Source organism: Mercenaria mercenaria, chromosome 10, assembly GCF_021730395.1.
Source record: "Mercenaria mercenaria strain notata chromosome 10, MADL_Memer_1, whole genome shotgun sequence".
NCBI classification, from domain to species: Eukaryota; Metazoa; Mollusca; class Bivalvia; order Venerida; family Veneridae; genus Mercenaria; species Mercenaria mercenaria.
The window spans coordinates 20,201,006-20,228,432 of record NC_069370.1 but is presented as its reverse complement, the minus strand read 5'-3'; the positions used below and the strand labels follow the sequence as shown (position 1 = coordinate 20,228,432).

Sequence of the window (27,427 nt, the reverse complement as noted above, 5' to 3'; positions counted from 1 at the left end):
ATATCATTATGATACACTGATAATGTTATCTTCTAGCCTCACAAGGGCCGCCAGACGACTCGGGAGACATACCAACTACGAATGCTGGTAATTTATTGAACAAAACAGATGATTCTCCACAAATTCAAGGTAAAACACTTTACAGACTTATTAGGAACCTGCATACGACGTTTATTTTATGACTTTATTAATAATATGTTTTAGTATAATTTATCTTAAATAACACGTGATCTTTTTTTAGCTCACCCGTCACGGCGAGCTTTTGTGATCGCCCGTCATCCGTCCTTCCGTACGTCCACAATTCTTGTGAACACGATAGAGACCACATTTTGCAACTGATTTTAATCAAATTTGCACACAACTTGTATTGGCATAATATTTCAAATCCTTTTGAAAACTGGCCAGATCCCATGACGGTATATACAGTTATGGCCCCTTAAAGGGCCGAAATTTGCTTTTTTGGATATAAACTTAATCTTCTTAATATCATTAACGACAATAAATCTTGGATTCCATGATGAATCCGTCAGATCCAATCAAATGTTCCGGAGTTACGGCCACTGATTGACCCATGAAAAAGCCACAATTTGTTGATTGTTACCTTGTTAACACGATAGAAAGGACATTTTTCTTTTGATTTTAACTACACTTACACACTTACACATATTAACTTAAGTCACAATATCATACTTTCGAAAAGCGGCTAGATTCCATCATGGGTTCTAGAGTTACTGTTCTTTCAGCAGTATAAAGGTTTCATCTATGCTTTGATTGGATACAAACTTGCACAGAATGTATATCTTGATAATTTCTAGGCCAAGTTTGAAACTGGGTCATGGGGGTCAAAAATTAGGTCACAAGGTCAAATCAAAGGGAAAGCTTGTTGATGACCTAGAGGCCACATTTATAACCATTTCTTCAAGAAACTTGGTCAGAATGTTTATCTTGATGATTCCTAGGCCAAGTATAAAGCTTGATGGGTCAAAAACTAGGGTACCGGCTGAAATCAAAGGAAAAGCTTTTTAACTATGTAGAGACCACATTAATGACCCTATCTTCTTAAAACTGGCTCAGAATATTTATCTTGATGATTCCAAGACCAAGTTTAGGTGAGCGATATAGGGTCATCATGAACCTCTTGCAGGGTAGTTCTGTCCCTTTGAAAATACTGGAAATGATAGCGTAACGTCAGTAGATGTGTGATACACACACACACACACACACACACACACACACACACATATATATATATATATATATATTATTTTTTTTTAATTTTTATTTTTTTTTAAATAAGAAAAAAAAACTTGGGTCACGTGACACGTTTAGACCATTTTCGTAACACACAGTAAGTTACAACCATCTCGGATGACCGTGACCTAATTCACACGATCCTTTTGTTTACATTTTTATTTCTACAATTTTCGCCTTTCATGTGGTACATGTATTTGACTTAGATACAAGAATTTTATAATTTGGTGGTGATGTAGGATTACCACGATTATCGGAGATTTGTGGAATTATGCTTTTTCTTAATATTAAATTGTAAAAACAGGTTGTGTGTGACGTCAACAATATCCGCGTACATAACATGTAAACAAATAATCAGCTGTTCAGTGAGCTACGGAAACTTGTATGTATGGAAGCGTATATCGTACATCCTGTTGACGAGTTCATATAGGGAAAGACATGTTATGGTATGTCGGCATGCTTCAATAGAACACATCATGTCGACATAAATAAAATAACTTGTCTACAAAGTATTCCAGTATCGCTACTTTAAGTTTTGCAGCATGCTTATATATTCATACCTTTGCTACATATATCATTCCGACAGTTTTATAAAAAGATATGTCGACATACATCAAGACATCTTGGCGAGAAAAGGTATCTCGCTTTGGCTATATACACAGAGTATCGCGGTTTATTGTATGTTGATGTGCACATAAAACGCAACTAGTTGTCAAAAGATAACTATTCTTGCCGAACTAGTAACACGACTTTATGACTTAAATTCAAACCACATAGTCACATATTGTAGATGCCGACTTGTACTAATATAACATGGTAACATAAATTATGTCGACAAAGAGTGTTTATCTATGTTTGTTCACAAAATGTTTCGAGCTTTTCAACATAAAACTTCCCAACATAACCAGAAGTTCTAGACATGTTAACATACAGCATCACGCCATTTGACTGTTGGTGAGTGATATATGAATAACATTGCCCTCTTGTTTATTCATAGTTTTATGTTTTGCAACCATGATCATTTTAAGATTCATTTTATTATGAAATGCAAGCAGCATTTTAGTAGATAGTATTTAGATATAGTGCTATTATTTTATTTAGAGCTATTATTTTAAAGTGATTTTACTTGATTTATTATTCTTTTACGATTTTAGCCATCTACTGTTATCATGGTCAATAAGTTTCATATTTTTTTAATGATTACTATGGAAACGTTAATTGGGCACCCGAATGTTGAGTTAATGTGGTTTGAAATCGTCTTGTTGTTTGTAGTATTGTCCACTGTAACACGGTATCTCATAAATTATTTGTCTACTTGATGCATTAATGTTTCTGCTTTTTCCAATTATTTTGATCCTTAATGTTGTTATGTTTAAGCAATATACAAGAAGTTTTTTTAATACAAAACTGTTCTTTATGACATGTAGATATAATGGAACAGGTCTTGACGAGAAAAAGGATCGCTTCCTGGCGACATGATTGCGTTATATCGACATCTATTTTTACAGAATGCCGTTATAATCTAGTAACTCTAGATATTTTAAGTCGGATATTCGGTATTACTTAGATTACGAGAAAAAGGATCGCCTCCTGGCGACATGATTGGGTTATATCGACATCTGCTTTTACAGGATGCCGTTATAATCTAAGTAAATCTACATCGTGGGACCACTTTATCTAGAGTTACTTAGATTATAACGGCATTCTGTAAAAACAGATGTCGATATAACGCAATCATGTCGCCAAGAGGCGATCCTTTTTCTCGTCAAGACCTGTTCCATTATCTCTACATGTCATAAAGAACAGTTTTGTATTAAACAAACTTCTGGTATATTGCTTAAACATAACAACATTAAGGATCAAAATAATTGGAAAAAGCAGAAACATTAATGCATCAAGTAGACAAATAATTTATGAGATACCGTGTTACAGTGGACAATACTACAAACAACAAGACGATTTCAAACCACATTAACTCAACATTCGGGTACCCAATTAACGTTTCCATACATAGCAAAGGTATGAATAGATTAGCATGTCGCAACACTTTTAAGTAGCGATACTGGAATATTATGTAGACAAGTCATCTTATTTATGTCGACTTACTGTGTTCTATTGAAGCAAGTAGACATACCATAACATGTTTTTCCTATATGAACTCGTCAACAGGATGTACGATATACGCTTCCATATGTATGTACCCCCAGAATGAAGACATGAAGTCGTCTCCATCGACTTGAACAACACAACAAGTCGTCAAAATTACGACGACAAGCCTCTATATACCGCGTCATGTCGAGATAAGGAATCCGACTTACTTATATAAATAGATTTGTCGATTTGAAGTAACATGGATGTCGACATACTTCTTGCCGGCATACAGTGTAAAAAAACACAAGTTGTCTAAAATATGACAACAAACTTCTTAAGGTATGTGAACATATCGTATTATTAATGCAACTTTACAACATAATTTTATCGGCAAAATTGTCATGATAAGTTCACTATTTCTGGTAAATAAAAACAAGAGGATCAGAGATCCTGGGGCCGCTCACCTGCTACCAAGCCAACAATGTCAACAAGAGTTGTAAAGATCAAGGTCAACAAGAGCCATGTCACATGGCCAAACCCCCGGCCAAGGGAGCCAACATTCCCAAGCGCGTTTTGCACGCCGCTGTCGGCAAGGTGGCCCCTAATGGGTTACTGTTTGTTTGTTTGTGTTTTAAGTCCCACTCAACAGTATTTCAGTCATATGGAGACTACCAAGTCACATTATCCTGACACCGGGCGAACCAGCAGTTACCTGGAACTAACTATGCTGAGCGTCAAGGAAGGGATATTTACCAGTACCATTTTTAATGACTTTGGTATGTCGCGGCCAGGGATCGAACCCGAGACCTCTCGCACTCGAAGCGGACGCAATACCACTAAGCTATCGAGGCGGACCCAATGGGTTATACTTTTCAAGTTATGGTCCGGACAAAATCAAAGTATTAAAACTTACAAAGGGCAATAACTTCTCCTCACTGATATCTTTTAGCCTATGAAGTTTCAAGTCAATATCACTTATAGTTTTCAAGTTATGCTCCGGACAAACTTCGGACGCACGGACGGACGGGGACCATTTCCATATCCCCGCGTCGCGGCCGGAGGATAAAAAGAGGTCAGTGTCAAATATAAGTTATCCAAATGAAAGCTTGTGTTGATATGTTCATAGTATTGAAATATCAAGACTCTATCTTAAATAATGAGGGACACATTGACCTTGACCGGACATGACCCATTTTCGAACACGACCTCAAGTTTATTTATCTATGACTTATGACATAATAAGAAACATCAAAGCAATAAATAGAGCACTTGAGTGTTAACAAGCAAACCAATTCGATCTTTGGCTATTTCCCAAGGTCACGGTGACCTTGACCTAGATAAAATTTATGACCAAAAATAAGAAACGTGAAAGCAATAATGATCAATAATGGCCATTCAACAAATGCAAACTTTTTACTCAAGTGATAAGTTGTCCTATCTTGAGACGACAAGACGTGTTGATATACGGAAGCTTAGAAAGACCTTCAGTTGTGAGAAAATGTTTTCACAAGTGCCGAAAATTAAGGCGAGATCCCTAAAACTTTAAGGTTTTTTCGCGTTGAAATTTCCGCATTGGTTCGAACTTTTCAAACAACTTGATTTGAATCTTCGTACAAAGACAGAAAGATTTTATTTTTCGTATTATTATTGTCGAGAAGTTGTACTTAATTACATCGCGGAAAAATCTTTGCGCGATATTGATAAGATATTTGCCTTTCTCGCCAAAAATACTCGCATTGAAGTAATTTATTTCTAACATCTCGACTTCAGCTTATTGCTACGGAAGCTTATAAGGGCCTACAGTTGGTGAGATGTTTTGTGCTAAGTCGACTTGTCTTTACTCGCCTAGATAAGATGTTTTACACATGTCAATAAAATTTATTGACAAAGATTAAAAGTATAGAGGTAATGCAACTTAACCTTTCTAGATATGCTCTATGTTTTTCTCTTTTCAACTTAACTTTTCTCGATATGCTCGATGTTTTTCACTTTTCGACTTAACTTTTCTCAATATGCTCGATGTTTTTCTATTTTCGACAAATATTTAATTGAAAAAAATATACATCGTGATTTTCGAGAAAAACATTGTGAGAAAAATTTAAGTTGAAGGTCACCGTGACCATGACATTTGACCTAGTGACCTCATTCTCAGTTAGGGCCAACTAAGGCACTGGGAGATAGATCGTTGTGGCAAAGTTTCATCAAAATTCATTCAGTAGTTTCAGAGGAGATACGGAAGAACTGACTCACGGACGGATGGACAGACAGACAGATGGATGGTAAACCTATAGTAATCTCCATATTTCCATGTATTCACATACCAAATTACATTAATCTAGCCACTATAATTTTTGTTATCAAATGATCCATATGGGAAAACTATATTTTGACTATTTCTGTTGCCATAGCAACATGAATTTTAACAAAATGTTGTGCATAATTTCAATATTGCCATCTATTCACATACAAAATTACATTGATCTAGCTAGTATCAAAGCTTTGACAGTGTTTGATATATTTAGTCGAGCTTAAAAGGACAATCATATATAACTGAATGGGAGGGAGGTGGGGAGGGGGCGGGGGCGTGTGGAAGTGCTCTTTTGAAATTTCACATGTTCATACTGAAATAGGGCTGGAAAATAAAAAAAAAAATAACTGAGGGAGGGATCTCACCCTGGTGGAGGGGGTGCAGGGTGTCGGGATGTGGGGAACTGTTGTTTTGAAATTTCACATTTTCACATGTTTATACTGAAAATATAGCTGAACAATAGATTTTTTTAAGGGGGGAGGGGGTCACCTCAGTGTGGGGAGGGGGTTGTGATGTGGGGGTGGGGTGGAAGAGGGGGAAGTGTTGTTGTGTTATTATGAAATTTCACATGTTCATATTGAAATATAGCTGAAAAATAAAATCATAAATGAAACAATAACTCTGTGCAGACAAGACCACAAATTAGACAAGTTTTGCCCTTTTAGGGGATATAACTCTGGAGTCAATCATGGGATATGCCTGGTTCAAGAAAGGAACCAAGATCTTTTGGTGGTAAAAGTTACGTGCATGTTTAGTTAAAATCAACTCACAAACAAGAAGGGTTTTTATAACAAAAACACATGTCTCCCCCAGCCTCCATGATTTGTTACTGTGACTATTTGTGCCAAGTAATTTGAAAATCCTTTTTGTGAAGGACAGACGGACGAACTTACAGGATTTGTGGGGTAATCCCTTATATTACCTATTATCTTCCTTTGATCCTTTTAACCCCACAATACTATTTTTTAACCCCACAATACCAATTTTACCCCAGAATGACCACAACCTCAGCATGTCAAATTCAACAGAAACGCTAACACCAAATTTACATGTGGGCACGTCGGGACAGACAGACAACTCGGGGAAAAACAATATGTCTCCCTAGAATATTTCTTGTGTAGACATAATGAAACCATCACTGTGCAGACAAAACCAATATAGGCAATTCTGAACCTGACGTGTTTAAATATCACGTGACATGCATAATTATATCGCCTTAAGGTAAACGTTATCGAGAAAAAGATGTAACAAGTCGAGTAAATTATGTTGAAATACCAAATACATTTATCTTCTTGTTATGTTTCTTGACGACTTCGCTGAAAGATCTAGTTAGACGTGTAGAAGTTAATCGCATTGACAAATATTTCACGCAATTCGATAAAAAGGTATGCGTAATGATAAAAAACATTTACGTATAAAGTATTAATTATCACGCCTCCATCAGATGTTTTTGTTCAAAACAAAAAGACACAAGTTGACTTGACGCGAAACTTTTAGATAAGTGGAGGCCCTAATAAGCTTCCGTATATTGCAAGGAAAAACACTTTTAACATTTCGTACATTTCTTATCGACATGGTTTCCTATTCATCTTTCTAAATAAGTCACACGTTCCATATTGAGTGTCTCTATACCTTAACGTTACATTTGCTTTTTATCCTTCCCACAGAGGTATGGATAAATTGCGTTGTCCGTCCGTCCGTCGTCCGTGTTTCAGTCCGGTTGGACTTATCAGAGACATGTCACTGTTTGGAGTATTTAAAATAAAATATGGTAGAAATGTTAATTGCTAGAAGGAAATGCCACCTTGCAAGTTTCAGTCAGATTGTCTATGAAAGACAATGTTTATCCCCCTTCGTACATCTATATATATAGTACAAACTTAGTGTTTTTATTCCAATTTCCGTCCGTCCAAAGCCATACCTAAAATATGGTTTAGACTATTTTTATGAAACTTGGTAGCAATGTAAACTGAGGTAAGGAAATGCGATCATGCAAGTTTCAGTCAAATGAAACGAGTTAATGCCCCTTGTACTTATATACATATATTACTTATGTAGAGTTTTATTGTCTTTCTATCCACCTGGAACCATATCTAAGACATTGTAAGGGGTATTTCAATAAAACGTGGTAATAATTTTGACTGCCACTGGTAAATGCGGCACTGCACCAGAATAGTGCCCATAGTACTTGTATAATGTTTACTATATATGACATTTCTTTGCAAATGGGATGTTGCAACCAAGTTTTGTACATATCAAACTTTCTTGACTGAGGTACGCGTTCTGATCACTGGGGTCAATGACAATGTCACCGTTACTAAATATAGAAAACTTATTTTCTCACAAAAATTAGATAAGCAGACCAAATCTGCTAGCTGTGTTGCCTTAAAAAAAAGAGCAACGTATATTTGAGTGGATATTGGTACCTTGGGTCAAGGTCACTGTTACTAAATTATAGGCAAAGGAAGCATGGAAATCTACACTGTAAAGCCCGAATTCTCGATTTTCATTAAACCAATCCTGAAAAATGTTTGACCTGATTATTATAATTAACATATTATAAAAGCCGTCACAGGAGACAGCGCTCTTGCTAATTTCGATGCTGGATAGTGACTTGGAGCACATTTGAGGAAGCTGGAGCTGTCACTGGAGTGTTTAATGACTCTAATCAGGATGAAGCTTAAGCTTGTGTCAAATGTATTTAGTAATAATAGATATAGAGATAGAGTACCAAAACATTAGATAAGTATAAAAGGGACATAATTCTTGGAATATTTCTGCAAGAGTAATGCCCCTAGCTTCCGTAGTTGATAAGATTTTGTTGTAATGTGGTTTGACAACTTGTTCTGTTTTGGTACGGAAGCTTAGAAGGACCTTCAGTTGTGAGAAAATGTTTTCACAAGTACAGAAAACTAAGACGAGATGCCTAAAACTTTATGGTTTTCTCGCATTAAAATGCTCGCACTGTAGTATATTTTTCCATCAACACGATTAAAATTTAGTTGCAAAGAAAAAATCTTTTGTCATTTCGTATATTGTTATATCGACAATTAGCTCTGATTAAATATGTTGGAATAATTTTTATGAGATGGCTAGATATGTTATGGTGATGACGTCTTAAATATTTCACGATGCCGAAAAAAAAACTTTTTGCATTTCGCGTATTTTTGTCGACATTATTTTTGGAAGTGGCATCTCAAATACTTCTTTGAAAGTAACTGCGAAGACGTTATACGGTACATGACCACATGCATTAGACTGTTTTCTCAGAATGTATGTTTAGCTGCCTCTGAACAAAGAGTACTACATCAATTAGTTTCAGAGAATAGATAGGGTTCTTACAATCATCCATTTGTCTGCATCTACGTCGGCTTCCTTATTTGTATAAGTTTTATCTATCTTACTCGATCCGACCCTTCCGCAAACACACCTTAGTTAAAGTTTTAATGTACTTACCTTTTTATTTCTGTAATTACTTGATGGAATACTTCAACCATAAAATAGTTATTTCTCATCATCACCCACATCATATGGCACAAAGGTAATATCTCTCGCACCAATTGTTCATGAATTACCCCCCTTTTTACTCAGAATTTCAGTTTAAAGTTTTTTGTGCACTTTCTATCTAAATTATAATAAAAACGATCTGATTCAAACTTAAAACAATTGTTCCACATCATCACCCATTTCATACTCACCCACATCATATGACACAAGGTCAATAACTCTGGCACAAATTTTTCGTGAAACATGCCCGTTTTTTACTAAGGATTTTAGGTTGATTTTGATGCATTTCCATCGTATCTTTGTTATTATAGAAAGAGTTTGATTAAAAACACTAACAACAATTGTTCCACATCATTATCCACATCATTTAACACAACGGCCATAACACTTGCGCCAATGATTTCTGAATGATCTACCTTTATACTTAAAATTTCAGGTTAAAGTTTTGATGCACTGTCATTCTATCTCTGTTAGTACCAAACGTATTTGATTCAAACTAAAAATAGTTGATTCACATCATCACCAACATCATATGACATAAGGGCCATAACCATTATACCAATATTTAGTAAATTATGCCCCCTTTTTGTTTAGAACTTTAGTTTAATTTTAAAGCTTTTTCATCATAACTCTTTTGTCACTAATGGATTTGATTCAAACTTAAAATGGTTGTTCCACATCATCACCTACATCATATGTCATAAGGTCAATAGCATTTACACCGGTATATTATGAGTTATGCCCCCTTTTTACTTAGAATTTCAGGTTAAAGTTGTGATGCACTTTTGCTGTATCTCAGTGATTCAAACTTAAAGTAGTTATTCCACATTATTAGTCACATGATATGAAACATGGGACATTACTCTTGCAGAAATATTCCAAGAATTATGTCCCTTTTATACTTACCTAATGTTTTGATACACTATCTCTCTATATCTATTATTACTAAATACATTTGACACAAGCTTAAGCTTCATCCGGATTAGAGTCATTAAACACTCCAGTGACAGCTCCAGCTTCCTCAAATGTGCTCAATGTCACTATCCAGCATCGAAATTAGCAAGAGCGCTGTCTCCTGTGACGGCTCTTGTTTTATAATATGTTAATTATAATAATCAGGTCAAAGATGTTTCAGGTTTGGTTTAATGAAAATCGAGAATTCGGACTTTACAGTGTAGATTTCCATGCTTCCGATTTTTGACCTTACAATGTCTTAGATATGGTTCCAGGTGGATAGAAAGACAATAAAACTCTACATAAGTAATATATGTATATAAGTACAAGGGGCATTTACTCGTTTCATCTGACTGAAACTTGCATGATCGCATTTCCTTACTTCAGTTTACATTGCTACCAAGTTGCATAAAAATAGTCTAAACCATATTTTAGGTATGGCTTTGGACGGACAGAAATTGGAATAAAACACTAAATTTGTACTATATATAGATGTACTAAGGGCGATAAACATTGTCTTTCACAGACAATCTGACTGAAACTTGCAAGGTGGCATTTCCTTCTAGAAATTAACATTTCTACCATATTTTATTTTAAATACTCCAAACAGTGACATGTCTCTGACAAGGCTCCAACCGGACTGAAACACGGACGACGGACGGACGGACAACGCAGTTTATCCATACCCCTGTGGGAAGGATAAAAAGCAAATGTAACGTTAAGGTATAGAGACACTCAATATGGAACGTGTGACTTATTTTGAAAGATGAATAGGAAACCATGTCGATAAGAAATGTACGAAATGTTAAAAGTGTTTTTCATTGCAATAAGCTGAAGTCGAGATGTTAGAAATGAATTACTTCAATGCGAGTATTTTTGGCGAGAAAGGTAAATATCTTATCAATATCGCGCAAAGATTTTTCCGCGATGTAATTAAGTACAACTTCTCGACAATAATAATACGAAAAATAAAATCTTTCTGTCTTTGTACGAAGATTCAAATCAAGTTGTTTGAAAAGTTGGAACCAATGCGGAAATTTCAACGCGAAAAAAACCTTAAAGTTTTAGGGATCTCGCCTTAATTTTCGGCACTTGTGAAAACATTTTCTCACAACTGAAGGCCCTTCTAAGCTTCCGTAGTTTTGGACTCTTTGTCGACTAAGTGTATGTCGACATGCAAATACCTGGTAGTTCAACATCTCATTTTGCCGATAAAATTATGTTGTAAAGTTGCATTAATAATACGATATGTTCACATACCTTAAGAAGTTTGTTGTCATATTTTAGACAACTTGTTTTTTTTTTACACTGTATGTCGACAAGAAGTATGTCGACATCCATGTTACTTCAAATCGACAAATCTATTTATATAAGTAAGTCGGATTCCGTATCTCGACGTGATGACATATCTTTTGTCAACATGACGCGGTATATAGAGGCTTGTCGTCGTAATTTTGACGACTTGTTGTGTTGTTCAAGTCGATGGAGACGACTTCATGTCTTCATTCTGGGGGTACATACAAGCTTCCGTAGTGAGCTGATAACCTTTGATAGAGATGAGTAAATGGAAATGTGTTTACATTACTTCTGTTAGGATTCTGCTTAGGAAAGTGTGGTTAGTTTGCATAAACTATAGATATTGGATTTTTTAGGATATAATTTAATATATTTAGATTGCCATGACCTGCAGATGACCATAATTATTTTTGAGATCATTAAAAGGACATTCTTTATGACTGATCTGAATATACATTTCTGGCGGCGGAAAAACTTTTGACTTGTTGATTTCTGTCCTAGAAAGGTCTCTGTCCTAGAGATTGTATAGCTAAAAAAGGAATATTTTGACATATCAAATAAATCCAGATTGGGTTATAAAATCAGCTTTAAATTTAAGAGTGATTAAATAATAGCCACCTATCCCAAGAGTTAAGTATAAGGACCTAAATATTTTATTCAATCAAGCGAAACATGATCTCTCAGCCAATTTAGGACCGAAAAAAAATTCATTAAAATCTACTTTCAAGCTTTTTTCTGTACGGGGAAACTTCCTTTAGACTTCTACATAATTATAAAAACTTGATTGTGGTATATATTACAAGTCAGTGTAGCAAGGTGGGAAGCAGATGACCTCATCTTTATTGCCAAATTTTCTTAAGATCTAGATGTTTCGGAAAACAATGTTGTGTAATCGAATTCTACATTGAAAAAAAAATGATTTGAACATGCAGAACTACATTCATGGGACCTTCATGGCCGATTGGTTAAGGTGGCTTAATGATTTGGGTTTGAAACATAATTTTAATAGCAGAATTATTTCATGTGAGAAAGTCTTGCTCACGTGAGGTTGGTGATTCAGAAGTTAACCAACTGGCCCCGCAAAAAGACAATTTTTGAATTCTTTTGAAAAGCGAGTTTTCTTTTGATACAATATATTGCCTGTCATTGTATGTATTTCGAGAAACAAATTATTTGATAACGTTGTAAATACTGTCATTAATTTTTACAGTTAACCCATCTGTAACCATCATTCAAAATGTTAGAAGCAAGAATACACAGATTGGAAATGAAAATGTCATGCATGATTATGACAGACACTCACCAGCGCCTGATTCTTCAGAAGAGTTACAAGGTATATTTATTTTTTTTTTCGCGTTCTTTTCGAAAAAAATGACACGTATTATGTGTTTGCGCATGCGATTGTCCATCCATCTTTCTGTACATCATATGTCGTGTCAGGTGTTTGAATTTAACTCCGTTTAAAGTTGGCTTATAGGGATGTGATGATGAGACGATTTGTACAGCGCATAAATTGTGCCAGTAGTTCAAACGTTAAGGTGACAAACTGGGATCAAATGTCAAATTTGAAGTCATAGCTCGTTTCAGTAGATTGAAATAATGTGCAGAGTACATAAACCGGGTCGGTAGGCCAAATATTGTGTCACAATCTGAGTTCAAAAGTCAAATTTGTCCATCATAATTCGTGTCCGGGACATAACTTAAAAACTATCCAAGGTATTGACTTCTTACTTAAAATTAAGGTAGGGTGGCTATTCATGAAAAGATGTACAGATAGCGCAAACCAGGTTTAGATGCCAAACGTTTAGGTCACAAAATGAGCTCAAAGGTCAAAGTGACGTCGCATTTTCAGCCAAGAGTGTTACCTAAAAATATTCATGGTATTGACTTAAATCTTGGAAGGTAAGTAAGTGATGAGACGATGTACAGAGTGCAACAACCATTATTACTTTCCAAACCCACATCCACTACCACATTACCCAATCAACAGAAAGTATATATTTCGTTTACTTTGCTTTGATATCCCGTTACCGCGAAACCACACCCCGCCCCAACCCAACCTATCACCACATACATGTACCCAACACTCGCGCCCCCACATTTGTATGCCCCCCACACATTTATTGGGGTGTGGGCATATTGTGTTGCTGCTGTCCCTCTGTGACTATTTTTACCGCAGTTATGACCCTTTGATAGTTTTTGCTTTATGAAATACAGAGAAAACATTTATGACCCAACTCCTCCAACACTATTTGCTTGATTTGCTTTCAGAGATGAACATGTTTGATTTGTAGATGACCGTAAAGGAACGAAATTTTTTTGTGCGGCTATTTCTTCCGCAGCTATGGCTCATTGATAGTTTTTGCTATATGAAATATAAAGAAAACATTTGTGTGTCGCACTCTTCCCACACTATTTGCCTAATTTGCTTCAAACTTTCACAGATTAACAAGCTTGATGTGCAGATGACCATGAAGGAAAGATTTATTCTGTGAATATTCATATTGCCGTTCTGGCCCTTCGGTAGTTTTTGCTATATAGATGATGACAAGCATATGGGGGAATCCGTGCCCTATGGACACACTTTCTAGTTTCTCTTTATTGTACTACTCCCTTAATCTTAAACTTCGGATGTATATTGCTGCATTTTGTGGAGCTCTTGTAAACTGAAGAGTACATGCAATATACATATTTTTTTGTAGTTGTATACTGAATTTCCGAACAATTTTAACAATATATGCTAGTAATTAAACAGAGAACCAGAAATTGGAACGTTGATAGATCTTAGTTCCTTTTATTTATTCGTACTGACTTACCAGACTAAAACTTTATTTTTTACCTGTATGAAAGGACTAACAAAGAGGCTATATGTAACAATTATACTTACTTTAGTAAGTCCAAAAAGCGAAAGAATATACATATAAACTTTGCTTTAAACGGCTTTCAAAGGTTTCAAAGTTTCCAAAGTTACTTTTGATTACATGTATTTTGGTCACAACCATAAAACATATAAGGCTAAGAAAATATTAAAATTAGTTGTAAATTAAGTTGTCTGATTCAAACACGTACCATCCTTCGCCAGAGGTAGAGGGATATAGTTTTGGCGTCGTCCGTCCGACTGTCCGACCGTCCGGAGCCATATCTAGGAAGTGATTTGGAATATTCAAATAAAACTTCATATACATGTTCACCATGATAGGGAAATGCGGCCTATCAGGTTTCAGTCAGATTGCCAATGTAACACTAGAGTTATGGCCATTAGAAGTTTCTGATGTTAACTCTATAGGGTACTATAAATTTCTGCATCATAACTTGTGACATATTTGACCAAGAACTAGGAAACTTAAATTTACTTTAGATCACCATCATGTGGTAGTGCACACTCAATTTCGTCAGGATCTCTTTAGTTACTTCAGAGTTATTGCTTTTTAATTGTTTAATACTCCACATGTTTGTACATAACAAACTAACCAGTTGGTAGAATTTCTTTCATTTTTTTCCATGGACATTTATTATCAACATGCGAAGTTGTGTACCCACACCCTCACCACCCCAACATCCCGATCTCCCTCCCCCACCCAACCATCCCCAAATTGTTTCATTTTAATCTTAAATCCATAAATATTTATGAACATGCAAAGTTGTACCCGCCCCACCTCGCTCCTCAACCCAGTCACCCCCAACACCCCAATGATGCAAACCTTTTTTTTTTCATTTATTTATTTTCATCAATATTTATTATCAACATGTACCCCCCCCCCCCCCCCCCCCCCCCCCCCCCCCACACGCACACACGCGAAACACACACGCCAACTTTTTGAAAAATCTTTTTCTTAATTTTTCAAACCTTACATGAATATTTATCAACATGTGAAGTTGTAACTTCACCCCCCCCCCCACCCCCACCCCGTAAAACCACCTTACCTATTTTCTTAATTGATTATGCTCTCTTAAGGACTTCAGGCCCGTATTCATAAAGCTCCTATGGAGAAAACTTAGGAAAATCCTTAACTTTGTAAATTTTCCGGAACAATATAGCACAAAATAAAAGTGTAGACTTTATAAGATTTATTGATAATCTTCATTACTATGCCAGACTGTATTTTACAATATTGCTAGACATTCCAACTATCTCGGCAATTGTCCACAAAATGCTTCAGAACTTTTTTCCTTAGTTAGTCCCTCAGGGAAAACTATCCCTTAGGAGCTTATGAATACCAGTCCTGTTCTTTTTAAGTTGAAATGTAATGAAAATATTTGCTTCATAGTAACATCCTAAACTTTTTACCGGATATATTTCTTTACCATTTCTCAACACAAAACCATTCGGCGGGGGATACCAGTTCATTGCATTTTTAAATATAAATGTTGTTAATGTTTCCATAGGTGCTACAGTAATTGATTCGAACTCCAGTTATCACAGACGCGCAATGCAATGGTCAGGCAATTCGGAAAGACACACAGAAAATGTCATTCAACAGAATATTGAAGCAAAAACTGTTAGTATTACAATCAAGCAAAACGACTTGTTTGATAATGAAGGCTTTTCTATGCCTAATAATGTTAAGAAAGTTCTCGATTCAGCTGGTTGTTTTAGCGATGGTCACTATATACTAATTGTTGACAGAATTACAGGTATACAGAATCTTGAAGTTTTTTCGCTTGTTGACTGGGTACTTGTTCTAGATTTTGACCCTGAAAGTAGGTTGTCTGGTCTTTTGTCATATTGTGAGGAATCAGTCTCAAAAAAGAGATTTTTGCACATTGTTAGCTGGCAAGAAGAAAAATGTACTTTCACGGACAGTAGTCTTTACTGGGTTGGTATGAAGGGTTGTTCAACTCAACCTGAGACAAGGACCTTAGATGACTTTTTAGGTTGGAAACGTCAGATCAAGTCAAAATTCAGCCAACAGTTAAAACAACTTAAGAGATTTGGAGATGCTTACACAAATCTCACGGTCGTTGTTTTGTGGCCACCTGAATCTGTAAACTATAAGCATATTCATTATGTTCTCAATGAAATCTCAGATACGCTTGATCCCAAAAAAGTTGTAATAGTTAAAGATGGCTCAAGAAAAACTAAGGAGGCGTCCTCAGCATTGACTATGTTAAATGATTTTAATGTCGTACAGATGAAGATATCAGAAATTTGTAAAATCATAGAAAATTTCTGTTCACCATTGTCTATGGAGAAGTCATCAGGTTTTCAGCTTCCTACGGCTGATATGACACACCTTCCAGAAATTGATGACCAAAAAGCCCAGTGGTTAAAAGAAGATTTAGATGTTTTATATTTAGACAACAAAACAGGCACCGAGCATGACACTGAAAGTTTACAAAGAGAAGAGGAGAGTTTTTTCAAAGGGGGTACTTTATCATGGTCTTGGTGGTACGCAGCTGTAGGGCGCGTTGATATTCAACGTGATATCACAAGGGCATTGGTGAATTACATAAAAAGTAGACATATTGCTTTGTGTCGTTCAGGAATAATCACGCTATTTCACAATCCTGGATCTGGTGGCACCACCTTGTCACAAAGAGTAGTTTGGACGTTGAAGGAAGATGTGCCTTGTGTTCAGGTAAAACACAGGCACGGTTCAACCATAAACGAAATAGCTGACAAGATAGACTTTCTCAGCAATAAGACAAGGATGCCTCTTTTAGCGCTTGTTGATGGAGGCGACAGGCAAACAGTGAAATCTCTTCAAAGAATCCTTGATGGACACTGCTGTGTCATAATCTTGTATGTTGAAAGGTATCAATCAAATATTGATTCTGACAAAATAAACAACATGAAACAAGGTGAGTTCTGGTTAAAAAGCGAAGTCAGTGCTAAAGAAGCTGAAAACCTGAAACGCTTGTACTCAAAATTGGGGTTCAATGACTATCAACAAAGTAACATTAATTACTTGGTGAAACAAGTAATAGAGGGTAAAGGTCGTTCCTGTTTTGATTTTGGGTTTGCTATCCACACCTACGAATACCGAGGTATAGAATCATGTGCAAAGGGTTATTTGAACACCGATAATGAAAGCAAAATGAAGAAAATGTTGCAGCCGTGGCGAAAAGCACTTGCATATTTGTCTCTGGTATATATTTACGGTCAGACATCATTACCATGTTAGTTCTTGGCATCTATCATAGATCCCGAAAATGCTCACAGAATGACAACGTATGGGGACTTTCCCGACGAAATGAAAGAGCTTATGGTACAAGATGTACAGGATCCCAGAACCAATGCAGTAAGGGTGGCTCATTATAACATTGCAAAAGAAATACTTGAACAAGTTTTAGTATGCCCTATGCCGGCGGAACCACATCAGGCGTCTTCCCTTAGCTTTGAAAGTAAGAAGAGATTAGGAAAAATTGCAGTGGAGTTCATTAAAACAGCTGGAGAAATTAACCATGAAAAACAATACACGGCTATCTCTTACGTATTGGCAAGAACTTTTATTTTTAGAAATATTAAAGCTGTTGGGGAAAATGAAACACAAGTGACAACAAGAAGTCAGAAATTTTCCCAAATTCTTGAGAATGTTTGTTCCAATCATCCATATACGGAAATATTTGATATTTACCAAGCTTTGGTTGATTCATTTCCTTATGAGGCACAATTTCATGCACATCTAGGTAGATTGTACACAATTTGCCGACCGGAGGAATTAGATCGTGCAGAGAAATGTTTCAAAAAGGCCTTACAGATAAGTGAAGCAGAGTTACTTGGAATGAAGGAGCATGATATTCCAAAAAGCAATAGAATGGATTTGATGAATATTTACTGTATGTATGGGAATATGATCCTGGAGAGAGTGTCAAATTACACGGGAAAGTTTTTAGGAGACAAAGCTAAAATGCAGTCTGACTCGTCCTTTGCTAAAATAGCAGGGAAATTACTGAAAGATGTCAAAGAGGCATGCACGCTTTTCTCAAAATGCAGAGATATAACTCCCATCGAATGTGAGGAAAGTTTTGGTTATATCGGTGAAATTCAAGTTCGTATGATGTTCTGTGATTATGTCCATCGAAACAGTGGTTGCAAGGGAGGTGTATGTCAGTACGCGGATGAAAATAAGGGTAAAATAGCAATATTTGTCAATGAATGTATTGTGATCGTGGATGAGCTTTTCCAAATGTGTTTCAGTTCTGTTGAACCGGAAAAGATTGACAGAAATATTTCAAACTGTCAAACATGGTATTCTGCTCTTTTTAATTACATTCCTGGCAACTGTGTACACAGACAAGAAGATAATGCAATGTCTCGTCGCTTAGAAATTGCAAAGGTAAAAATGAAGTATTGCCTTCCAGAGTCTTATGGAATACTTGAGCATGTCGATAACGTCCATGATGTAGAATTCATTGTTGGGGAACTTGAAAAGAATTTCAGGGACTACGAATCTTTTCAAAACAATGTACCGGGGATTCATATATCAAAACGAGCAATGGATTTGGACTACAGAGAGTGGCTTTTTGCGATCAGGCACGACCTTTTCGACTTGTATTATCCAATTGAGAAAGTGCTACAACAGGTTCAGATTTGGCATGACCTGTTGCATACACCTTATTCTTGGTTTTATCTCTTTGTATTGAAGAGCTTGTTAGGGTTTGGAAACCAAGAATGCAGTGGTGATTCAGCCTTATTAAGTGACGCCCTGAACTGTAAAGATGAAATGCTCAGGCTGTCGAAACATGTAACAAAGCCACGATATCCTAGGGAATGGCTTGGCAACCCAGTTAACAACATTAGGCGCCTTGTCTCAGGTAAGAGATTCTTCGGTCAAGTGGAAGGTAGAGATATCAGAGGAGTCGATTTCGACACTCTTGAAATCCAAAAAGGGACAATATGTGCACCAAATGACAGACCAGCAGGTGGCTTTATCAACATAGATTTGGGACCAAATAATCGTATCCCTCTAAAAGTATTTTTTGTCCCTGCTAGGTCAAAAGATAACTTGAAAGGTCCGAGTTACAAAAATGCACGAGTAGAGTTTGTAATTGGGTTCAGTCTGTCTCATGGTTACGAAGCTTATAACGTCAGATTGATTGAACATCAGAAGTGTTACAAATGCAAACAGAATGTTGAGAAAAGATCATGTGATGCTCGAATCGAATGTCCTAGGTGTCATATTCAGATCAGATGTGAAGAAATTAATAAATACAAGCTCCCGCGTAATGGGTCAAACAAAACATAAAGTCTTACTTGACTTGATACCTTGAAATTTTAGTGAGACATTGTTTAACATTTGACAAAAAAAGTTACGAGGATCGATGGAAATTAAAGTAAGAATAGGTACTGCAAATGCTTAGATTCTCGATCATATTTTTAATTACTTATATGGAATGTATTACGTCGGGTACATTTTCAGTTATTGTTTTACCTTTTTGTCAAAGTAATATGGGAACAGCCTGCGTCAGAGTAGGCAGCAAATGAATAAATTTGATATATATGATTCCTGACCAAATTTCCACAACGATTACCTCACTTTTAACTAGTTCCACGTACTTGATATGCTTTGGTTTTGTACTAAAGGGTGTATGTAAAAAGAATGGCAAAAGATCAGAAGTATTTTAAAAAGGTTGTAGTTCAAATTCCATATGGAAATTTACATACGTTTGCTTATTTGTATATTTTTGTAACAAAATTTGCCTGGAGATTCTGTGTAGCTCAATTGAAGACAATATTGTCAAAGGAACACATGCATTTATCATAACAACACATCCATAGGTTCTAAACAAAGTACCCACCTAGGTTATTTGTTTTCTGTCTTCGTCAGTAAATATGTGTGATAAAATTTCTGTCAGCAAATTAGTTATAAAGTAGACAATTTTGTTTATAACTTAGTTTTTGTTCTTAGAATATTATCATATTTATATTTAGTAAGGCTTAGCTCTGTCAAGGACCTAGGTCAAGGAAAATCGTGTTAACACTTTAGAGTCCACAGTTTAACTTTGAAACTCATGAGACTTGGTCAGAATGTTTGATTTGATGACTTCTAGGTTAAGTTTGAACCTGAGTCATCAGGGGTCAAAAACTAGGTCACCCGGTCAAATCAAAGGAAAGGCTTGGTAACTGTTTAGAGGCCACATTTATTACCCTATCTTTATGAAAACTGGGCAGAATGATTATCTTGGTGATTTTTGGGCCATTTTTGAAACTTGGTCATGTGGGGGTCAAAAACTAGGCCACTACGCCAGATCAAAGAAGAAAAATCTTGTTAACATTCTAGAGATCACATTTTAAGTTTGAATCTCATGAGAATTTGTCAGAATGTTTGTCTTGATGACCTCTAGAATCTGAGTTATATGGGGTTTAAAACTAGGTCACCCGGTCAAATCAAAGGAAAAACTTGTTAACACCCTAGAGGCCACTATATGATCCTATATTCATGAAATTAGGTCAGAATGCTTATCTTGATGATTCCAAGGCCAAGTTTGAATCTGGTAGATTCAAACACTAGGTCACTCGCTCAAATCAAAGCAAAAGCATGTTAACACTCTAGATGCCAGTTTTATTACCCTATCTTCATGAAACTCAGTCAGAATGTTTATCTAGGCCAAGGTTGAAACTGGGTCAAAAACTAGGTCACCCACTCAAATCAAAGGAACGCTTGTTAACATTCTTGTGGCCACATTTATGACTCTATCTTCATGAAAGTTGATCAGAATGTTTATCTTGATGATCCCTTGGTCAAGTTTGAATCTGGGTCAAAACTGGGTCACCCGCTCAAATCAAAGAAATGAAGCCTGTTAACACTAGAGACTGTAGGCCCAATTACTCAGGTGAGCGATCCAGGTTCATCATGACCCTCTTATTAATGATGCTTTAAGGAGTGAATTGGCATTTTTAGCTCACCTGAGCATGAAGTGCTCAAAGGTGAGCTTTTGTGATCGCCCTGTGTCCGTCGTCGTCGTCGTCCGTCATCAGTCGTCCGTCGTCCGTTAACAATTTGACTGTTAACACTCTAGAGGTGACAATTTTGAGCCAGTCTTAATGAAACTTAGTCAGAATGTTACCCTCAATAAAATCTATGACGAGTTCGATATTGGGTCATTTGGGAACAAAAACTAGGTCACCAGGTCAAATCAAAGGAAAAGCTTGTTAACACTCTAGAGGTCACAATTTTGGCCCAACCTTAAATAAACTTGGTCAGAATGTTACCCTCCATAAAATCTTGGACGAGTTCGGCATTGGGTCATCTGGGATCAAAAACAAGGTCACATGGTCAAATGAAAGGCAAAGCTTGTTAACACTCTAGAGGTCACAATTTGGGCCCAATCTTAATGAAACTTTGTCAGAATGTTACCCTCAATAAAGTCTTCGACGAGTTTTATATTGGGTCATCTTGGGTCAAAAACTAGGTCACCGGGTCAAATTAAAAGCTTGTTAACACTGTAGAGGCAACATTTATGACTGTATCTTCATGAAACTTGGTCAGAATGTTAATCTTGATGATCTCAAGGTCCAGTTTGAATCTGGGTCATGTCGGGTCAAAAACTAGGTCACCAGGTCAAATGAAAAAAAGCTAGTTTACACTTTAGAGGCCACATTTATGACCATATCTTAATGAAACTTGGTCAGAATGTTTATCTTGATGATCTATAGCTCAAGTTTAAATCTGGGTCAGGGGGAGGGGTGTTCAAAAACTAGATAACTAGGTTAAATCAAAGGAAAAGCTTGTTAACACTCTAGAGGCCACATTTATGACTGTATCACATGAAACTTAGTCAGAATGTTAATCTTGATGATCTTTAGGTCAAGTTTGAACCTTGGTTATGTCGGGTCAAAACCTAGATCACCGGGTCAAATCAAAGGAAAAGCATGTTAACACTGTATAGGCCACATTTATGACTGTATCTTCATGAAACTTGGTCAGAAAATGGTAATCTTGATGATCTCAAGGTCCAGTTTGAATCTGGGTCATATAGGATCAAAAACTAGGTCAGCAGGTCAAATCAAAGGAAAAGCTAGTTTACACTGTAGAGGCCACATTTATGACCATATCTTAATGAAACTTGGTCAGAATGTTAATCTTGATGATCTTTAGGTCAATAGCTCAGGTGACCCTCTTGTTTTGCTTTTATTTTGTTAAAATTCAATACTTTCGTCTATCAGATGCTTTTAAAACTTCAAATATAAAACCTTTACTGGATGAATTTGCAGGATAAACAATAAACATTTGACATGTATTTATAATAACCATTTTCTGAAAAGAACAGCCAGGCTATAGATTAAGTCATGCTATTTCTTGACCATCAGCTTAGCGTTGGAATTTTGGAATTTCTGGATTTTATTGTTTTGATGTAACTGAAATTTTATTTGTGATTTTCACCAGGTAAATATAACTGATTTTGACTGGCTGTCTTGGTCAAAGGGCCTGTTCATTTGTAAATTTATATTCATAATCAATACATTGTGGACCTATCAACACATGGAATTAAAGAATGGAGTAACCTGACTCGTTGGTAGAAAAATAAAGAAGTTTAGTCTTTGATGAGGGGTGCTTGGGGGTTGGGGTGGGTGGGGGGTGGCTAAGTATGAAGTTCATTTAATACATTTCTGTCTTTTTTCTCAGGACAGAAATTCACAACTTAGTGAAGTATTTGAAGAGATTCATTTCCTTTATTTATAAAGAAAATTGCATAAAATCTGTTTCTTTGAAGGATGGTCTATAAAGATTGCCACAGTTTTGTAATAAATTAACCCAGTCTTGAATTATATTATAACACTTTTAATGCCATGAGGAAAGAATCGGAGACGTAAAGTAATTGATTTATGTGTAACTCTGTTTTCTGATAATTTAGAGAAAATTTGTGACAAGCTTTGGTACTTTATGGGACTCCCAAACTACACACAAAATTTTGGCTCGTTTTACGTTCTGATGAGAAAGTTGAATTTAACTCAAAATAACAATAGAGTTTTACATATTTTATTAATATGTTAACAGAATCCAGATACATAAAGGCTTCTTAAAAATAGTACAATGGTATAACTTTATCTTTTTCCTTCATTTTGGTATGCTTTATATCATGCTTTTTCTTTGGAAATTTAGAATGAAAACCATATTCAAGCAAGACCCTCTCTCATTCCTTAGTGTGTCCTTAACTGAAAACATGACTGTATCGCACTTAAATAATTTACGTTAAGCCTATTCTGAAAAAAATCTGTTATCACATATATATTTGTTATTAGCGAAGAATGTTCTGTTTTTAGCTCACCAGAGCACAAAGTGCTCAAGGTGAGCTATTGTGACCTGTCATTGTCCGGCGTCCGTCGGTGTGCGTCGTGCGTCGTCATTTTCCTTGTGAACACTAGAAGCCATATTTGTGACCCAATCCTTATGAAACTTGGTCAGAATATTAGTCTTGATGATCTCTAGGTCAAGTTCGAAACTGGGACATGTGGGATTAAAAACTAAGTCAGTAGGTCAGATCAAAGGAAAAGCTTGTGAACACTCTAGAGACCACATTTGTGACCCAATCTTTATGAAACTTGGTCAGAGTGTTATTCGTGATGATCTCTAGGTCATGATCGAAATTGGGTCATGTTCGGTCAAAAACTAGGTCACCCGGTCAAATCAATGGAAAAGCTTGTGAACACTCTAGAGGCCACAGTTGTGATCCAGTATTTATGAAACTTAGTCAGAAAGTTTGTCTTGATGATTTCTAGGTCAAGTTTGAATCTTGGTTATATGGGGTCAAAACTAGGTCACCTGGTTAAATCAAAGGAAAAGCTTGTGCTTTAGTGGCCACAGTTGAAACTCAGTCTTTATGAAACTGGGTCAGAATGTTTGTTTTAATCATTTCTAGGTCAAGTTTGTATCTTGGTCATGTGGGGTCAAAACTAGGTCACTAGGCCAGATCAAAGGAAAATCTTTTCAACACTCTAGAGACCACACTTTAAGTTTGAAACCCATGAGAATTAGTCAGAATGTTTGTTTTGATAATCTATAGGTCAAATTCGAATCTGGGTCATGTGGGATCAAAAACTAGGTCACCTTGTCAAATCAAGGGTGAAGCTTGTGAACACTCTAGAAGCCACAGTTATTACCAAATCTTTATGAAATTTAGTCAGAATGTTTGTCTTGATGATCTTTAGGTCCAGTTTGACTCGTGGTCATGTGGGGTCAAAAACAAGGTCAGTAAGCCAGATCAACTCTGGTGAGCGATATATAGGGCCATCATGGCCCTCTTGTTAAATTCATTCGTTGTGTATATATTATATTACAGATAATGCCATGTATTAAATTTCACATTTGTATTGTTTGTGTCAAAGTATTTTTGTTATTTCGTACGTTTGATGTAGCTTTGAACGTTTATTCAAATTTGATATTTTAAGGCCGCGGACTTCAAATGTAATGCCCCATACCGCTGTGCTTTCGAATTCTCACTTAGGTAGTAGATTTCTTTCAGGTGAGGGAACCATCCAGCTTGATTATGGACGATCGCTGGTTCTACCCATATGTCCGCCTGTGCCTGCAAACAAATGCCTGGATTGGCACCTGGAGTCTTCTAGAAAATGACTATATGACTTATATCATGTTGAAATTACTCTAAACCAAACAAAAACCCAAATCAGTGAGAGCCAGTTTGTCGGCGGCCTTGCCCGCTGGGCCACGGAGACCCCAACAAGTGTGTTTTATTACTACAACTGAATTATATGGTTTGATAACAAACAGCTGTGTGAAAAAACGAATCCTGCCCGTATCATTACAATTTTCAAATTTCAACCTTTCTGTACAGACAAACTTCACATGTATTTTACATTGTATATAATAGCAGATATTAATTTTATTGATGCAGTTTGTAACATTAATGTTTTTCGAGGTGAACATGTTTTGTAATGCATTCTTATTTTTTGCCTGCTAAGCATTATAGGTAGAACGAAAATCTACGTATCGAGTGGTCGTGAGGTCAATCCCCAGGTGAGGCGTGTGCTATGTTTGACGATTGACAAAAGAATGTTATGTCTGGAGTCATTTGAACTCAACCTCTGATTCATGTTGGGAGAGTCGGTGGTTACTTTTGGAGAACAAGTTAGTACTAGTATAGACACACGGTAAGTTAAATACTCGCCGTTACATAACTAAAACACTGTTGTAAAAACGACGCGAAGCCCATAACGAACATAGCTTTGTTTTGCTTCCATGTTTTTAAGCATATATGCAAAATGGCATATTATGAACTTACTATTTTTTTCTGATAATTATTAGGTATCATAATTCAAAGTAGTGTTTTATCTAAATCTTACCTCTCATATGCACATGTATACGAAATATGCTGTCGATAGTGTTAAGAATCATTATGTTTGATTCTGTAGCAACAGAATCCATGTATATAAAATTGTGAACTTAATACAGAATTAGAATAGTTTTATACTTACTATTCAGTATCATGTGTCTAAAGATAAGTGATTAGTTTAGCAGCACTTTCAACTTCCTATAAAATTATATTTTTGTATCTAACGTCATTGTATAGAACTATATACCTTTCTTCTGCAATAAATATTACTATACAAAGTTTCAGCTGCTGATCAGTGTTTTAGAGTAAATATGTGATTGTTAAAGCAACATTATTGAACAAGTGTATAACGCTACCAAGCAAAATAATAGCAGTATCGGTTTTATCGAGCTTTAATGTTCGTGAGAGGTAGTACTAACTCTCACACCAAAAACAAAGGGGTCTAAGTGGAAGTTTTCTGCAACAGCCTTTTTTTGGAAAGACATATGAGCCGTGCCATGAGAAAACCAACATAGTGGGTTTGCGACCAGCATGGATCCAGACCAGCCTGCGCATCCGCGCAGTCTGGTCAGGCTCCATGTTGTTCGCTTTTAAAGCCTATTGGAATTGGAGAAACTGTTAGCGAACAGCATGGATCCTGACCAGACTGCGCGGATGCGCAGGCTGGTCTGGATCCATGCTGGTCGCAAAGCCACTATGTTGGTTTTCCCATGGCACGGCTCATATATTTACAATACCCTTTTTTCTTTTAACGTTTGTAAACTGACCAATTTATAAAAATGTATATGTGATTGCTCAAGCAACTACATATTTTACATCTAGTTCCAACATTTGCTCAAGTAATTCATAATTAGATATATTTATTTTCAATATTTGCTTACAAAAGTTGTTGGTTTTTTAGCATTATAAAATAAAAGTACTAAGTTAAAATGCTATTCAGCTTACTTGCTGAAGGTTGGCGATACCTAAACTGTGTACGGATTAAAAGCGTACATATCAGTAAAAGATATAGCTCGTTGCTCGGCATTTTTATGATTATTTTTTTGCATGAACTCAGAACATATTAACATAGTATTCAATATGTAGTTATAGTGTACATCTCATCTATTGAACTAACGTTATGTGTATATACTGCGTTCTTAAATAAACATGATAATATTTGAAACCTTGAATGTGTTGCAAAAATTTGCAATTGTTGACTTTTTGTATTAAGACTGGTTTGTATTTTTATAGAACTTGATAGAATTACGCAAATAAATTTTATTGATTGGAAGAGTTTTTTTAGTTTTATACCATAGCACCTTGATTGATAATGTGACACAACTAAAACCATGACGAAGGATGCTGAGTTTAATAATGGCGTGTGTACGAGTCGCTTAAATGCAGTTTGTGGTGTACGTACACATGATATTAAACAAGAACGTTACAGTCTAGACACAGGAAAAAAACATAAAATTCACAAGCATACACTATTTATTTAAGGTACATATGTAGTTAGCTGCATCGAAATTCATAATCTTTTAAGAATGGCTAGAGGATCAGTTTTTAAAAATAGTTTTTTAGCTTTAAAATATAATCCTGCAAGAATTCGAGACAAACATAATTTACAAAACTTTGTTGTAGCCTGAAGTTGCAAGGTATTTTTATGTCATGCAAACAATGTATTATAACTACAGATCTTTCCAATTGGTCAGTCATTTAAAAAGAAAAATATGCGAGTATCAAATCACGAAATGACCGGGGGGAAATTGCGACACTTTCAGTTGTGAATTTTTTCAACAAACA

General features: G+C 36.0%; 1 protein-coding gene across 1 annotated transcript in view; it reads left to right on the top strand.

The window, feature by feature from the left end:
- Positions 1–24,731, top strand: part of LOC123559705 (sterile alpha motif domain-containing protein 9-like) — a 34,400-nt gene extending 9,669 nt beyond the window's left edge. Inside the window, 3 exon segments of the mRNA XM_053552439.1 lie at positions 37–129; positions 12,618–12,740; positions 15,794–24,731. Coding sequence (XP_053408414.1) covers positions 37–129; positions 12,618–12,740; positions 15,794–19,596 — 4,019 coding nt within the window. The 3' untranslated portion in view covers positions 19,597–24,731.
- The last annotated feature ends 2,696 nt before the right edge of the window (positions 24,732–27,427 follow it).